This window comes from Rana temporaria, chromosome 8 (assembly GCF_905171775.1).
Source record: "Rana temporaria chromosome 8, aRanTem1.1, whole genome shotgun sequence".
In the NCBI taxonomy this organism is placed as follows: Eukaryota; Metazoa; Chordata; class Amphibia; order Anura; family Ranidae; genus Rana; species Rana temporaria.
The window spans coordinates 59,144,576-59,163,215 of record NC_053496.1 but is presented as its reverse complement, the minus strand read 5'-3'; the positions used below and the strand labels follow the sequence as shown (position 1 = coordinate 59,163,215).

At 40.3% G+C, this 18,640-nt stretch overlaps 1 protein-coding gene across 2 annotated transcripts in view; it reads left to right on the top strand.

The window, feature by feature from the left end:
- Positions 1-18,640, top strand: part of NEURL1 (neuralized E3 ubiquitin protein ligase 1) — a 354,357-nt gene that overhangs the window by 285,231 nt on the left and 50,486 nt on the right. For both annotated transcript variants that reach the window (XM_040361853.1, XM_040361854.1), the window contains exons 2-3: positions 4,310-4,551; positions 9,101-9,422. In XM_040361853.1, coding sequence (XP_040217787.1) covers positions 4,310-4,551; positions 9,101-9,422 — 564 coding nt within the window. The remainder of the gene's footprint in view (positions 1-4,309; positions 4,552-9,100; positions 9,423-18,640) is intronic.

The window sequence follows — 18,640 nt, the reverse complement described above, 5'->3', positions numbered from 1 at the left end:
CCACCCCAGTGTGAAAGCCTGAGTGCTTTCACACTGAGGCGGTGCGCTTGCTGGACAGGAAGAAAAGTCCTGCAAGCAGCATCTTTGGGGTGGTGTGGGAGCGGTGTATACACAACGCTTCCACACTGCCCCTGTCCATTGGAATGAATGGGCACCACTTCCAAAGCACTGAATCACGGGCGCTTTTAACCCCTTCTTGGGGGTTAAAAAAGCCACGCTACCACCTGAAAAGCATCAGCACTGTCCCAGTGTAAAAGTAGCCTAATGTCGCGTACCCACGTTCGGAAATTCCAACAAGAAAAACATGGATTTTTTCTGACGGAATGTTGGCTTAAACTTGTGTTGCATACACACGGTTACTCAAATCTTGTCGGAAATTCCAACCGTCAAGAACGCGGTAACGTACAAGACGTATGACGAGCATAGATCAATGAAGTTCAATAGGCAGTTCGGCTCTTCTGCTTGATTCTGAGCATGCATGTTTTTTTTTTTTGCGTGTCGGAATTGCATACAAACGAGCGGATTTTCTGATAGGAACTTTTTCTGTCTGAAAAATAGAGAACCTGCTCTCAATCTTTTTTTGGTGGAAATTACGACAGCAAAAGTCCGATGGGGCATACACACGGTCGGAATTTCTGACCAAAAGCTCACATCAGACTTTTCTTGGCGGAATTTCCGATCGTGTGTATGCGGCATTAGAGTTTCTTCTGGGCTTCCCCTGGCCTGTTAAGTGGCAGCACAGCTGATGTGGTGGCTTGACTGGTGAAGATCCACTTTTCTAATCTACCATATGGCTATATCTTGAACGCGGGAGCATTTTTTTTCTTTATTTTGACTCACAAGAAGGCTGTACTGGAACTGGAGAGGGTCCACAGAACGGCATCAAAGCTAATAAGGGGAGCCGGAGAACCTCAGTTATGAGGAACGACTACAAACATTAAACTCACCTCCCTGGAGAAAAGCTTAACCTCTTTGCGCCAGCTACACGCAAATGTGTGGCCTCTTAGCGGGTGGGCCTCTGTGCCAAGTGGCTGCATATTTGCATGCATTGTGCAAATACAGCTGTGGCAAAAGCACGCACCCTATGCGCTGGCGGTTACCAGTGGCTCGCCAAAAGCTGCTTGCAATTGGGAGCTTTTCGATCATGTGACAGCCAAGCACGGTGGTCACATGATCCTAAACCCCTTAAAGGGCTGGGTGACACTGGCTCCAAGGGGTTAGATGAGATATGATCACAATATATAGATATCTAAATGGTGATTTTTAGCACAGGGAGAAAACTTTTTAGGCTTAGGTCTCTTAGGAAGACATGCAGCCACTTAATTAAGTTGGACGAGAAGTGGTTTAACCTTGAACTGAGTAAGGGTTCTTTACTGTTAGAGCCAGCAGCTGCGAAAATCTTTATGAACGGGAAGAACTTTATATATCCATGCTACAGGGCATCATGGCAGGCGACCTAAATAAATAGATTGCAGGTAATAAGGAGTTAATTATGGAGAGACCTTTTTAATACCTCCTTGGATTTTTCCTTTCGGGAGCTGTTGGTATTGGTACTGCTAAGCCAGAATTGAAAAGTTTATTTCTTTGCGCTGACACAGAAGTCTTGAATCCTTTGGTCTTTAGTATAGATGAAATTGGTTGTAGCTGGCGAGCAGGCATTTGGCCTTAAGTGCCGAATTCTCACTGCTGGAGTGTCACAGTTTTAAATAAATTTGATGGATAATTCAGCCCGTCTGCCCCAAACTAAACTATAAATATTGGCTAGGATAACATATGGATGCCATAAAAATACGAGATCCTATTTGCAACATTTAGACCATTGCTTTTAGAATGACGTTATAGGCTGTTATGAATGTCTGCAGTTTCTCATCTCTAAGTTCAGTCCTTGAAAGAACGCTTACAGCAGTTTAATGTCTCTTTATTGGGGATCATGTTAAAGATAAATACAGGCAAAGCCATTGTTGGCCCCTTTTGAAAATGCTACTTGCCTTGCTGTATCTGACATAAATATATATTGAGTCACATGAAACAATGAATGTCAGAAAAGTGACAGTATTTCTTCTCTATACTTTCTATATACCAGTTCAGTGACTTAGAAAGCATTGAGGCCAAAGCATCAGCATGACAGTCAACAAAGTAGCATTTTTAAATAGAGAGATCAGCAATTACCATCTCAGGCCTCGTACACACGACGAATAAACTTGCTGGGAGGTATTTTTTTGCCGAGGAAACCGGTCGTGTGTACATTTTCGTCAAGGAAACTGTCGAGAAAGTAGACGAGCCAAAAAGAGAGCAAGTTCTCTATTTCCTCAACGGGAATAGAGAAATCTGTCTTGTCGAGTTCCTCGACAGCCTAACAAGGAACTCAACGAGGAAAACGATGTGTTTCGCCCGTCGAGTTCCTCGGTCGTGTGTACGAGGCTTCAGTTGCTCTTTCATGACAGAATGCCTTTTAAGAAGTCCTCCCGCTATACTGTGCAGGGTTACCTTGCTACACTGGCAATGTACTGACTTACTGTGCGACCTAGAAAAAGTTGCATTGTGTTGTCATGGACACACATGGCTCTCAGTCTGTCTCCATCTGGAAGAAAAATGTGAACACATTATGTTGTCTGACAAGTTATTCCACTCACAGCGGGAGTGTGATTACTAGGTGCACTCTCAGTTTGGAGTGAATTAAAGTGTTTGTTTCATGCCAAGACAACCTGTGGTAAAGCCAATTGTTCTCATGGCTCCCATTTTGCTGCATCAATAGAAAACCAAAATAAAAAAAAGATGTTATAATGTGTTTTTTAAGGTTTTTGGGCCAGTTCACACCAGAATGCAAAGTGTTAAAATGCATTGCCCTTGAAATCTGCATGCACCACAAATGCAGTGCATTTGTGGGCACCAAATCTCATGGCACCATAGTACCATGCAGTCTGATGCCGCTGTGTTTTTAAATGCCAAATGTGGCACCAGAGGGGGGTGAGGAATCCTATCAGCGAAAGTTCTATTTATGGGTGGAACTCTGCTTTAATTGTTATATTTTTCATTCTGTGAGCTAGAAACCTGCACATATTCTTTAGATGTTGTGACGGTATGCGAGGTGCGTTACATGACAATAGGTACATTTCACCTCGCATTTGTTCCATTATGAGGGAGTGAACCAGAATCCGGTCCGGATGTTTGGGCCCACTGGAGTCCACATTCAGGTGGACTTTAAAAGACCAGGAAGAGAGCACAACGGTGTGCTGGGGTTTTGGAGACTCAAGAGGGAACCTGAGTGTGAGGGGCTCTATGGAGAGTAACTGCAAGAAAAGGTTTTCTGTATTGTTATTTTGTGGGTGATGGGGACCAGCCCCGCACTGTATAGAGACGAGATCCTGTTTGTTTAGTTTAGCGCTGGACGGCAAGGATTTAATTTACTGTTTTGTTTATTTTTACCTGCATACCCTTTATAAATTAAATCTGGCTACCGCCAGACTTAAAAGAAAGTGCCTGCTTGCGGACTGTGATTCAGAAAAGGTGATCCCCACGAGCTAATCCCTCATAATGTTTACCCCATATACTGCAAATCAAAGTATGTTTGTTACACTGTTAATTTCTCCAGAAACATTATATGATCTATTTTATTAAACCAAGACATAATAGACAGTACTAATGATGATTTCCAATGTGAAGACACATTGTTTTTTGCTGGGTTTAATAAATGAGGAATTGAATTATTATGATCGTCTTTAAATGAAACATTAGAGTCATGAATAAATAGACCCAGGGGTCCACAGGGAATAGCGTCACCAGAGATATATTTTAAATTTGCTTTTTACATTTGCTGCTTTAGACCAATATGTGCAATGTGTCCTTCTGTATCACATCCTCTCCAACCCTCTGAAGAGTATAGAGATAAAGGCCATGGGGGGAGGTAACCCACAATTGGTTAATTTAAAATTCAGTTCCTCATATGTTACGCTTAACCCAAGGGGTATTCAATTTGGTCTTATGGAGGAGGCGTGACATAATTTTAGTATTTAAAATTTTTTGATCAATAGTCAAGACCATGCCTACATCCTTTTCCCATTTTCCAAAATAGCCTGGAAAAGTTGGCATCTCTAATTTTGGGATAAAATGATATGTACAAGAAAGAACATGATCAGGACAGGTAGTCCCTGCTAGGAGAACCTCTATAGGGCTTATATCCGATATCTCCTTGATAGGTCGCTTTGAGATGTTTAGATGTCAGATAACAGTTATATACTGTTGTATGAAAATCAATCTTTTAGTTACTGTATATCTTGATTTTTTTTCTCATGCTGCTTTCTTTTTTTAGACTCTATAGGAGGGACATTTCCAGCATCATCTCATCGATGTCATCACAAGCAAAAGCACTGCATGCCGATGCCACAATGTGGCAGATTAGTCATCAGCCCTCTCCTTTTCCACCCCCATGCAAAGGGGTCCCAGATTATGATGGACAACACACAGAAAGCAGTAAAGAGGCAGGCAAGCTTCTGCAACGCTATCACTTTCAGCAACAGGCCAGTGGTTATCCATGAACAAGTCCGCCTTAAAGTAAGTGTGTGTTTGGTTTCTGGGACTTTTAGGTTGTTGCACCTAGAACCTCACATAAGTATTGTTTTGGGGAGAGTTTATTCCCATTGACCTTCTAGGTCTTGGAGGATATAATTGTCACTCCCTGTGCATCCTATTATTCACCAACACTGATACAGTTGTTGAATTTACACAAGATATTGCCCAACAGGGCATATTTGTTTTCACTGGCGCTGCACTTTCTTTCCATATGTGTTTGGTTTCTGTAAGCCTTCCTAATGAGTAACAAGGAAATTACATTTACACCCAGATCCTCAAACAGATGTGAAATCGCACAGCTGCATGTGTCAGTCACATACACCAAGAAATACAGAAACTGCAGTTTTTTTTTTAATACAATCAGTATCTTGATTCTAACTCTGTCCATCTCTGAAAAACTAGTTTACCTGCTCAAATGTTAGTCACATGCCGGAAAAAAAAATGCACAAGATATAACTGAAATACTTGGTAAGAACAAATTTTCATAGCTCTGAATGTCTTCCACATTTCAACCTCATCTAGCAATGTCATTGGGTCATGCCATTACTGAACTTCCAAGTAAATTACATTTGCAGCAAAAATATTTTTACAGCATTCTCATGTCAGTCCGACTTAGATATAATTTTTTTTGTCTAAATTGGCATGAGGAAAGAAAATACATCAAGCCTTTTTTTTACTGCTCAAAAAATCTGCAAGAGAGGGGAAAAATGGTGTACACAATTTATTTTTTGAGAAAACGATGTGCTCTTCGACAGCTCAGTGTTCTGAAACTTCACGCCTGGCTTCCTTCATTTAAATGGAGGGAAAGGTTACGTATCGAACACGACTATCTGGACCCGCCAGAATGACTGCGGCTATAGTCTGTCAAGTCAAATTATATGCAAAATCTTTGTCTTGGCTGCTTATCCTACAAAAATAAACCTAATTTCTAGAGGAGATGCTGTCACTACTTTGCTGTAGATGATACAGCAGAACATTTGACATTTTAAATACACAATGGAAATATATGCAATTTTCTCTTTTGCCTTTACATTATAACTTTAACTTATAGAAACATTCTGTAATACTTTCTGAGAAAAAGTGAAACAATTTAAACCTTAAAGTGGACTTGTTTTAGGGCTGTCATCCTAATCCTGATTTCACTACATAGCCTAGCCATGATACTGATGGTGAAATTTGAAGTCTGGCTATCTAAATGTTTTTTCTGTGCCATTGAATCACTGGGTAATGAAGCCAAGTTGGCAATGGGGTCTCCCATATTATTGTTACAATACAAGAGTTCTTTAATAAAAATGGTCTCAGCATTTTCCCATGTTTTTGATTTAACATAATGTGTTGGGGTTTTTTGAAGGTACTGAGAGACTTTTTCTTTTTACTGACTACACAGTAAAGTTTTTATGTATTGACACCTTTATCTGTCTGTCTTAAAATTAAGCTAAACATGAGCACCTGCTACTAGCCCCTCTTCTGTCTCCAAATCAAAAAAGAACAAAAGGAATGCTTATTTCACTATTACCAACTGATCCAAGACTGAGGCCGGGTTCACACCTATGCGAATTGAATGCGCCTTTCCCCGCATTAAATTCGCATAGCAGGAAAATGTGACTGGCTCTCCATGGAGTCGGTACACATATCCCCGCAGCGGGTCCGGTGTGGTGTGCTGGAAAAATGCGTGCTTTTTTGGTGCGTTTTAGGTTCAATTTCAGCCCAAAATTTGGGCTAAAATCGGACCTGAACCGGTGAACCAGCACGCACCGGACCCCTGCTGTGAGTCGAATGCGGCGTGAACCCGGTCTTAAAGTGCGTGTCTGGAGATGAAAGAACAAACAAACATTCATATCAATGCATCTCTGCAATCCTGTGCAAATTTCTACTAGCTTCATCTGTTAAAGATTTCTGCAAATATAGATAATATATTTTGATCCTGCCAGAAATCACCTTTGTCCATACTTCCCTTCTTATCATAATTTAGAGGGTGTTCTGTAGTCCAGTAGAGGGGAACTCAGACAAGACTGATAACACTGCTTGGGCTTTCAGTCCAATTTATGCACTGTGTCGTCAACAGTTTTTTTTCCAGTACTTGCAGTATTTTAAAGAGACAAAACATGATAAAATGTGCATGCATTTTATTCCATGTGTTTTCACGCACATGCGTTAGCAAAATGTGTGGGATGCCATTAGGATTTGATGCATATTTTTTTTACACTGTGGTCAAGCACATGATTTTGCACATTGTTCTCACATTGCATAAGTATGTATGTAGGTGTTGTTAAGCCACAATTTCATTTTTATATCATCCCTCTGTCAGATAAAAAGCTGTATCCTAGTGCCACTGCTTTATTTAAAAAAAAGCAGATTTCTACCTGTTTTAACAGCATCTCCCAGCGATCACATGACTCCTAGCTCTTTGCTCTCCCCATCTGACGGGGCCAAGATTCCCCTGCTGATGTCAGCCGGTGAGGAGAGGAGGAGAGAGCCTGGAGTCACATGATGGCTGGGAAACGCTGTTAAAACAGGTGAAAATCTGCTTTTTTTTTATAAAGCACAGGCACTAGGATACAGCTTTTTATCTGACAGGAGATGATATATAGGTCAGATAGTTTTGAAGCAGCAGTGAGAGGATCAGAACAGCGCTAATGAGAGCTGACAGGCAGGGAGGGGAGGGGGGAGAAGGACAGAGGGAGACACAAAAGAGCTGCCAATAGCAGAATATGACAGAGGCACCTAAACTGACCATGGTGTCAGGGCTCAGCAGCCCTGATATATTGTGGTCAGCGTACAGAGGGGAGCAGTGGTGGCCTGTCCATTAGGGGGCCCGAGCACTGCCCCCTCAATCCACAGCCCCCACCCCCATGCTCTATCCACAGCTGCTATTTAGACAGAACACCGCCACCCCCTATTTATGCGTCCAGCCCCTTTCAGGATGCCAGGCACATGAATTACAGCAGGGGGGGGGGTGTGTTTTCTGAAGCATTGCGCCAGGAGCCCACCTAGGTGTTAAAACAGCGAATTATTATTTGCTATTAAAATACTGATCCTCAATCTTGCCAATCAGAAGCAAGTCTGAGACCCGTTTTCTGATTGCCCGAGAAGAGTCCCAATTGGCTGCAGAGGGGGAGGGAGGAAATGGAAGCCGCTGCAATGCCCATGGAGAGCAGGGGAAGGGAAAGCCCTCGCCAGTGCCGCAGAGCAAGGGCAATGCAGATAAAAATCCTACGCCATATTTACATCACAGATTGTACAATAAGCCATCTGTGATGTAAGTATGGTATGCCTTTATAATAAGCTACATAGTAATTGTTATGTTAAACTTGAAACATTGTTGATTTATATTGTAGATATACAGTACCTTTCATTCCCCCTTAAGAAGGAATGTCCAAAATGCATCAGCCTGTTCAGATCTGGGGAAAGTGTGGATAAAACACCATGAAGAAATTAAAATCCGGGGTCAGGCTCGAAGACCAGTTGCTATAGCAGTTGGTCAACTACCACCAACCAGCAGGATAGGTACACAGGCAGTTACCCTGGGGTATGACGTAGGCTGATCTGAGGTGCAGAGTCTAAGTACTAACCAGTGTTCACTAGAGCTCCTGATGTTGCAGATGGAGTTTGCTGCATGTTAGTATTAGGTCGTGGTCCTCAGAATCGCCCCATCAGAAAGTGAGCAAGTCGGGGTCCTGCAGCGGATAAGCAGGTTAGGATCAGACAGGAGCGTAGTCGGTAAACAAGCCAAAGGTCAGTAACGAGTTGTTGCAGGTTGGGATCAGACAGAAGCATAGTTGAACAAGCTAAGGCTTGATGTGTTCATTTATGTAGATCTTGTATTCAAATAGGGATGGTAGGAATTTGATTTGAGCTCCTATTTATTCATAATCACGCAAGCAGGAAACTACATTTCTGGGGCATTCTGTACACCTCCAGGTTGCCATATTGTATTGAAGTGTACATAAATTACAGTGACTGAATAATAAAAAGAAAAGGTCGTTTTTCATTATAATAAATGCCAACATGGCTTGTGTAGCAATTGTATATGTTAGAGATCTCCTGTAAGTGTGTATATTGTCAAAACCATTTATTTGTTTTGAATAAAGTAGGGACGTCTTTAAGCTCTACTGGGCAATCATTTTAGCTGTCTGTACCCAGCTGGGGAGATATCCCTTCATCTCCTGTCTTGGAGATGCAGCTGGAAGTGAGCGGTAATCTGAGATGAGATTATGTGAGTAGAGCTTGTCTGTTGCCAGTAGACTATAATGTAAGAACATGCACCAGCTGTCGATGAAACTGGAAACACTAGGAAAGGTAAATGCATTATTATAACGGCTCAATCCTGCATGAATGCTTTCACACACTTGCTTTGCAGGAACGGTCTCTGCTTCCATAGCACTAGTCTGTAAACATTCACTAGTCCCTTGGTAACAAAGAAACTGTACTTTGAATAGTCACTGCCTTTTTGCACTTTGTTGTGTTAGACAAATTTTGAAATCTTGAGTTTGTATACACAATTTTTAAAATGTACTACTTTTTTTTTCAGATAACCAAAAAACAATGTTGTTGGAGTGGTGCACTCAGGCTTGGATTCACGTCCAAAGATCCATCACGGATTAATCCCGACACATTACCTAAGTATGCCTGTCCTGACCTCGTCTCTCAAAGTGGATTTTGGGCCAAGGCATTACCAGAAGAGTTTGCTAATGAAGGAAACATCATAGCCTTTTGGGTGGATAAAAAGGGTCGAGTGTTTTATCGGGTTAATGATTCTGGAGCCATGCTGTTCTTCAGTGGAGTTCGGACTACAGAACCTCTTTGGGCTTTAATTGATGTTTATGGGCTCACACGAGGTGTAGAGCTACTAGGTAAGCATGGTTTACTTTCGCTGTAAGGTTCTTGCAATGCTTTTTTTTCTTTATTGTTCATTAAAGGACACAGGAAAAGGGTATTTACAGGCAAATTGATTATCCTGTTGCCTTTAGGAAGAATTGGATATTGGCAAACAAAAAATGCATTGACCAGCCAGGCAGGACCCCTCCCACTCCCATCATGCATCCACTTTTTGCTGTTGCCCCAAGAGTATGGACATCTTTTCTTAATTGAGAAAAGTTTTACTATATTTACTAGTCATTTTCTCTTTTTGCTCTTTTTTTTTTTTTTCATCTACATGCTGAATTTTAGCTCTTTATGCATATTGGCATGTTCTCAGCAATAGTTTTGGAGACTCGTATCCAGACCCTGCTGGACCAAAGATTGTGGGGCCTTCCTTTAAAATGGAACTTTGATCAGGAAATTAAGTCCTGCTAGTTCACTACAGGCTGGCCCCTTTTGCAGGTGTAGCTATGTAAAATATGTGCCTATACCATTTAAAATCCAGTAATACACTAATCCAGTAATAATACACTAAATCACCCACTCTGTACATGCTCAGTTACTCTCTATTTTTTCATTGCGGAGGCCTGCCGTGAGTTATTGCGGGATTTAGAAAGAACTTTAAGCAAGTTCTTTCTAAATCCTGCGATAACTCGCAGCAGACCTCCGCAATGTCTCTGGGAACAATGACAAAAGCTCCCAAGAGACATTGCGGCATCGAGGAAGTGACGGAATACCTAAACAAAACCAGATGAATCCATATACAGGAATGGGCCAGTAACATAAAGGATTACTAAGGTACAGTGGATCGGAAAAAATTAGAAACATGCGGTTTAGTAATTAACACATTGCAGCGATAATATTTAAGCAAAGTTGTAAAGTAGGGTGGAATGAATAGTCCTACACTGGGCTTCCCAGGACAGTCAGTCAACTACTTTTTCTTAGTATTCATTGTTTTAAGGTTACTAAAAACAATTTTGTTCAATCAGCTCACTAGAGTAAAAGGTATGCATGACAGCCTAGAAACCTAAATATTATTTCTAGTTCCCTTTGTGGTGTCCCAAATCACAGGTTGACCATGCTGGATCTAGTGTTGCTCTATAATGTTATGTTACTTTATTGTTTTAATGTGAAGGTAATCTGGTCTACATATACGGTAAGGTTAACCGTCATCTATCGAAAGTCACTTGTGTATGGAGTGCAGACGAATCCCCAGTTTGATAAATATCATGTGTATAGAATGGGTTGAATATAAATAAGATCCAATTTTATGGAGGCATCTGCCTGTGTATGCAGCTATCATATAACCGTTTTCGTATTAGACTGTATTTTGTACCAATGGTTCTAGATGTAAATTTGGCCACAGGGGCATAATCGAAAGATTTGCATAGTGATGTCCACTATCATAAAATTAGAAATAAAGCTTTCAATTTTTTTGGATCTGTGATGGAAGTGAAACAAGCAAATTCCTTATGGTTTAAAGTCTCTATGGTATTTCTTGTATTTGACATATGCCAGTAGTTTGGTTGAGAATCTACAAAATCATATTCAGCTTTACTACCTTTTACTTGTCTAGATATCTGTGTTGCCATCATCTGCGCTCTGATAGCAAGGTCATGTTCAAACCATAAATGCACATGGACTTGTGTTGACATGAAAATTCATGACAATGTATATGGTATGAACAAGCCCTCACAATGCAAGTGGGGAATCCCATTAATCCAATGTATAAGATCAGCTTTAAATCATATTTTGTTTTGTTTGTCATTCATATTGAAAATGCAGGTATTGGACAATGGTATAGTGACTCTGTTGAAAAAGCAGACTTTTTATCAAAACACGAGGAGGTCTCTTTCCTTTCTATGTAATAGAGAGCCTAAACTGTAGCTTCTATATGGTCTCCCCCAACCAGGCTTTAGAGAGGATGAACTTTGACTCCCCTCCTGCTGGGTGCAGGCCAAATGTCCCCTTCTAATAGGAACATGGGGTTGTGAAAAATCTTTAGGGCTCGCAATTCTCAATAGACTGACTGACATTTTAAAAGAATTAGCAGCAACAAAAAAAAAATGTGGCCTCTTTGAAAGGGACCCCAATGTAATTTTAAGAGTTTTAGTACATAATTGGAAGGGCAACATTGCACAACTGGCTATTCATATATGGTGCAACATATGATTTCACAAGAAAGATATAACTGGAACATTACAAACACTCGCCTAAAAACATATGTGGTGAACTTTCTACTTCTTTTATAGGCACAAGTGGAAATAAATTTACAATATGCTTTACTTTTTAGGGGGTTGTGGTTCTGTAAAATCTTGGAGTTGTGTAGAAACATGAAAAATCAACCATACAGTGTATTTTTTTTTTTATGTAGAAAACCCCATTTTTTCTTGTATCTATATTATAGTGCAGCACAGAATAAGTCAAAAGTGACAGGCGTCAAAACAACCTCTCCAATATGGCATACACATCTTCTAAATTATTTTTAGTAAAATAATGTTCTATAGTGAAAGCTTTGAATTTGGGATTTCAGCTTGCAACCTGGGCATTAATTATATTAGTCCTAAGCAATTATTGCAGTCACAGTAAAAAAGATAAAAACATTTGGTCAGGTAAACGGGCATAGAGAATTTACAATGTACATATATTTAACATGTTCTATATTAATTTGTTTCCCCATTGTAAGCCCTACTTAAGACTGCTTGTACTTATTAGATACAAGAATGCAAAATATAATATGAAGGCATAGGTCACTTTAGGCCTGTTTTAATAATTGACAAAGGGGGAACTCCAACACACTTCCTACCAATGTTACTGTTACTATGTCAGGCCCCAGTGACCAAGGAAGACAAGTGACTCCTTATATCAAAAGCTGAGGGCATTTCTACTCATAATTCCAAGATATGGGGTAGTGTTTTAACATTTTAACTTGAAGTGTCCTATAGGCTGAAGGTTTTTTTTATGGAGGAGAGAGAAGAGACAGAGAGGTGACAAGAAATTGGAAGCTATATATATATTTTTTTTCAAAATGGTCAGTCTTTATTTCTTCATAGCGCAAAAAATAAAAACAGCGGAGGTGATCAAATACCGCAAAAAAAAAGCTCTATTTGTGGGAAAAAAGGACATGAATTTTGTTTGTGTACAACATTGCATGACCGCGCAATTGTCAGTTAAAGCGACGCAGTGCCGTATCGCAATAAATGGCCTGGTCATTAAGGGGGTAAATCCTTCTGTGGCTGAAGTGGTTAATGAAAGCACTTTTTGGTTACACTGCCTGGTTGGCCTTGCCCTCACAGTTCTATTACATGTATGCCATTGAGCATTCATTTAGAACAATATTGGGCTATCGTGCACATCCCATTGATAAATGATATCCTGGCAATGCTTCAGAATTTATCTTTCTCATCTTGCATTAATTGGATGTTTTGTCTTTAGAATAGACACACGGCTCATACTAAATGTGCTTATTGAAACAGCTATTCAGTGGCTGCACCTGCTTGGACGAATGAGCAGTCAAAGTGAGATATACAGGACAGAACCAATAGTATGTCACAGTAGGAGTTTTGACTTTCCCTAGTCTCCTATTATTGTGGTGGGTTATGTTGCTGGTTTCTGGCCATGAACAATAGAGGTGCTACAGTGAATACAGATGGTGGCACTAGGAAAATGATGAATCGGCCTAGAAAACTGTCTGTGGACACTGTAACAGCTGAAATAGCAGGACATTAACAAGCAGATTTCAGTATGGAAACATGTGCAGCTAGACATATCCAACATTATACTTTCCTGGTTATGATTTGCCTGCATTTTAATGTTTCAGTTACACATAAACAACTCTGAAGATTTTATTGACTGGAATGTTAGCAGTAAAAATGTCAGACATATTGCACAAGAAAACTTACATATTGTTACCAGGGGGAATCTAGAATTCCTATTTTGTGGTCAAATGGACCAACTTCGTCTCTTTTCACTGGCTCGCTGTAAGAATTTAAAGGAGTATTTCAAGGTGAACTAAAATGTCACTCCTGGTAAAGACAGCTTTGTGTGCTTGTCTCTGCTCATGTACCCCTCTACTCCAAAAGGTTAGAGACTAGATTTCATGGTTTCTTTTCAGCATATGTAAAAAAACATATGTGTTCATTATTAAAATCATATTAATTTCCAAATCGAATTTCAATTATTTCTAACCAACTCCTAATAATCTAAAAGACGTGAAGTTTAAAAGCATACTTTTTTTTTTTAAAGAATCACACATATACTTCTTTGAAATGAGTGACAAACATTCACTATGCCCTGTGAATGTACACTTGCTGTGTCCCAAGTTTCACAGAGCCTGCCTCCTGAAGAGGTGCTGAGATGAGGAGTTTTAGGAAATGGAGTCGGTACAGGAATCACAGCTTGCTAGCAACAAGAAACCATGGGATCTGTAGTCCTCAGAAACTGAAAGTAAACCAAGGGAGCAAGCACAGGAGAAGCTGCAAAGCATGCAGGGAACCTAGGAAGTTGTTGAAGGAGATGGTTAGCAGATAGGCAGTACTCACTCATTATAAAATGAAAGTGTGTGTTGTGACACTGAGCAGTGCAAGAAAAATGTATAAAGTCATTTTCAGTGTCTGTAAACTCCAGGGACATGCAGTCCGTGGAGGCAAATGAGGCTTAAACATAAAATCGAGCTTTGAGGGTCGTAGCTTGGTCACGTAGGTAGGAACCGTGCTCCTTGCGCAGCCTGTCAGAAGCTACATACAGAGCGTCCAGCTTAAATACAAGCTGGCTCACGCTGTTTGCAGCAGATTAAGAGGATAAGCTCACAGATTAAGAGGATGAGCTCAAAGGCACCATTGGTCCAAGCTGTCCAATAAAAATGCTGCAGTGGCGGCTCTCCTCTCACTTATAGGAGGCATGTGTCTTCCAGCCCAGCTCTCTTAAATACAAGGAAAAATTTTGATTTTTACATGTATGAGAGAAGTGTCATAATTGGCCTGGGTAGCAAGTGGTTAATTACCATAAGTAAGCAATATACAAATAATTATTATATATTGTTTTTAAGGTAATTTACTATATTTTTAAAAACTACTCAAGCAGGTAGCTTAACGGACAAGTTATTGAAGTTTAAAGTTATAATTTCAAACCAATAATTTCACAGTAAATACATAAATAATAAATGATTGTGTTGTAACATATAGCATAATAATATATTATTTAGTTTGATTTAAAAAAGTACATTTTCAGCAGCAGTAGATTCTTCCTCTTAAAGGGGTTGTAAAGGATTTTTTTTGTTTCCCTAAATAGCTTCCTTTACCTTAGTGCAGTCCTCCTTCACTTACCTCATCCTTCCATTTTGCTTTTAAATGTCCTCACTTCCTGTTCTTCTGTCTGTAACTCACCACTGTAATGCAAGGCTTTCTCCCTGGTGTGGAGAAAGCCTCTTGAGGGGGCGAGCAGGAGTGTCAGGATGCTCACTAACACACAGCTCCTTTCACTGCAAAGTAGAGAGCGTCCTGACTTGCCTGTTCGCCCCCTCAAGAGGCTTTCTCCACACCAGGGAGAAAGCCTTGCAATACGGTTTTGAGTTACAGACAGAAGAACAGGAAGTGAGGATTTCTCAGAAGAAATAAGGACATTTAAAAGCAAAATTGAAGGATGAGGCAAGTGAAGGAGGACTGCACTAAGGTAAAGGAAGCTATTTAGGTAAAATAAAATTTTCCTTTACAACCCCTTTACCTGTGTGAGAAAAACATGGGATTATTGGTAAACCTTATACTCATAAACCCATTTTTTTCTTTGCTAGAAAATTACTCGGAACCCCCAATATTAATATATATATATAAATATATATATTAATATATATAATCAACAGCAAAGAAAACACTAGATAAAATAAGATAACCTACTTTATTGTCATTGTATACATATAAGAAAATGTATTCGGATACACTCTACAACAGCATTAAAATACTTCTCAACACAACCAGACATACATACTGCTAGCACATGTCCACATACACAGCAAATAAACAGTCCCTCTCGCTCATAGCAAACAGTTCTCCTCTCACACTGCTGTACAGAGCACCCAGCCGCCGCATCTGCATGCTCCACCATCTTGAATGTTATGGGATGCCTATGGTTCTATTTATTGGCACCTAATATGAAACACTGGATTCTTGTAATAGTTTTTAATGTAGGGGCATACTCATTTTCCATTATGACAAATCTGCAATTTCATTCACTTAGATCATAAAAATAAATACAACAAGGCAGTTTTAGATGTTATTTTTAAAGCCTTAAAGGAGTTCTCCAAGCTAAAACTTTTAACCCCCGCTGTGCCCGGGCTGTAAAACTATACAAAATAAACTCTCACTTACCTGCCTACGATCCCCCGTTGTTCCGATATCGCCGTCCCGTTCTCCGGTCCCGGTCTGTTCCACTTCCTGCGGGTCGGTGACTCACAGTGCGCTCAGCCTATCAGCGGCCGCGACGGGACATTGCTGCGGCCGCTGATAGGCTTAGCGCACTGTGAGTCACCGACCCGCAGGAAGTGGAACAGACCGGGACCGGAGAACGGGACGGCGATATCGGAACAACGGAGGATCGTAGGCAGGTAAGTGAGAGTTTATTTTGTATAGTTTTACAGCCCGGGCACAGCGGGGGTTAAAAGTTTTAGCTTGGAGAACTCCTTTAACACCTTCATCTGTAGGCACTGTTTGAATCATGGTTGAATGTTTACCTGTACAAAAATGTTGAAAAAGTCAACAGTTTCCATGGGGTTTAGATTGTGCTTCTGGGTTGCTACTCTAGGATCATCTGCAGCACTGCCAACAGCTGACAAATTAACAGACAATGCAGAGAGGTACTAAATCATAAGACATTGTGTGCAAAAAGGCCTTAGGGGTGTCCAGAGAGAGTTATAACGTATAAGCAGACAACTGAGGCACACATCGGACATATTCAAATAACCAACCGTTACCGAGTTGCTACCTGAAAAGAAAAAAAAATGAATATGGAGAACAGTATTTCAAAGTAGAAGCAAGAACAAGTAGAAACATTTTTCGGTGCACTGAGCTCACTTTTAAATTCTCCAGCAGTTTGGAGTAATGCCTGTGCTGCAATTCCTAATTTGAACCAGCAGCTGACATAAAAAATATGCTTGGTGATAGCCTACCAAGCTCAGAGTGTAGACACCCATAATCTTCCTTCTCATAAAAACCACTGGGGCAGATCCACGTAGATCGGCGCATATATCCGCCGGGCGTAGCGTATCTAAGATACACTACGCCGCCGTAACTTTTTTTTTTTGAATCCTCAAAGAATTTGCGCCGTAAGTTACGGCGGCGTAGTGTATCTTTGGCGGCGTAAGGGCACGGAATTCAAATGGATGTGATGGGGGCGTGTTTTATGTAAATACGTCGTGACCCGACGTAAACAACGTTTTTTTTGAACGGCGCATGCACCGTCCGTGGGGGTATCCCAGTGCGCATGCTCGAAAATAAACCGGAACAAGCCAATACTTCCGACGGTGACGTCATTCTACGCAAATCCCTATTCGCGAACGACTTACGCAAACGACGTAAAAAATTCAAAATTCGACGAGGGAACGACGGCCATACTTAACATTGAGTACACCTCATAATACCAGGGGTAACTATACGCTGGAAAAAGCAGAACGCAAACGACATAAAAAAATGCGCGCGCCGGACGTACGTTTGTGGATCGCCGTAACTAGCTAATTTGCATACTCGGCACGGAATTCAACGGAAACACCACCTAGCGGCCGGCGGAAAAATGCATCTACGATCCAACGGCGTACTAAGACGTACGCCTGTCGGATCGATCCGAGATGCAGTCGTATCTTGTTTTGTAGATACAAAACAAAGATACTACGTGGGAAATTTAAAATTACGTGGCGTATCAATAGATACGCCGGCGTAATTCTTTTGTGGATCTGCCCCACTGTCTTCAAGGGGTGCTTACAAATGTTTTATTCATCCATTACCTTTTGCTGTCCTTTTATCATTAAAATGTTAGCATAAACCCTAGTGTGAAGCACTGTGTTCCTGGTATGTTGATCAGGGTTTGACAATTCTTTCCCAACTCATGTTTACTGTAAACCAGCTCTATTCAACCTCTTGGAGGAAGATGACGTCCAACCAGTACAAACTAAGTAGGTTTATGTGAGATAGGGATTTACAGTGGTCAGGATAATCAAAACATCTACTGTGTTGACACAATGACAAGCTGTGGTATTTTTTTTTTTTTTTTAAACTAGTATGCACTAAAGTACCTGTTGCTAAAACAAGTTAGTTGTACAATATAGTACGCAATAAATTGCAGAGGAAATTTACAACAAATCTTCATACAGAAATCCTCCCTCCCTCCCATCCTTTTTTATTAATTTACTCATTTCAATGTATACCTATGTACCTTAGATGTGCTGGATTGTATTTAGAACCGGTATTCTCATTATTGGGGATGATACCACTAAACTTTTGTTACCCCAACTTTTCTTCTAAACTGGTGTTTTTTGGGCCCACCTATGCGTTCTGTCATTAGACATTTTGCTCATCCTGCCACTTAATGGCAGGGATGACGGCACTGTTTGTATGTGTCAGCATTGCCATGGTTTATCTAAGTGTATGCCTATATTATGTCTCTTGAAGGAAAATGCATTTATTCCGCAAGCACGTGTATCCAAGGCAGCAATGAGCCAACATTTTTTAACTTACATTCCTATAGAGCTGCATGATTCTGGAAAAAAATAGAACTACATTTTTTTTGCTTAGAATAAACATCACGATTCTTGGCGTAACCTCATCTTTCACATTATACAAAAAAATTGGGCAAACTTTACTGTTTTTTTATTTATTTTTTTAATTCTTTGAAGTGTTTTCATTCCCACAAAACTGCGCAAATACAGCGCGACATAAAATATTGAAACGTCTGCCATTTTATCCCCAAGGTCTCTGCTAAAAAAAAAAATATGGGTGTTTTTTTTTTTTTTACAGCTGTGAGTGAGCAGATAATGGCTCTGCACTTGTTACATGAATGAATCGTGGAAATACTGGATTAAGATCGTGAGGGCGGTTGATTCCAGATCTTTTAACGATTTTAGCGATTTTTTTTTAACGATTAATCGTGCAGCTCTACCTTCCTACCTCTTCAAATATGATTCAATATTTCAAATCATTTCAAAGATTTCACTTTGTCTTCGACCTTA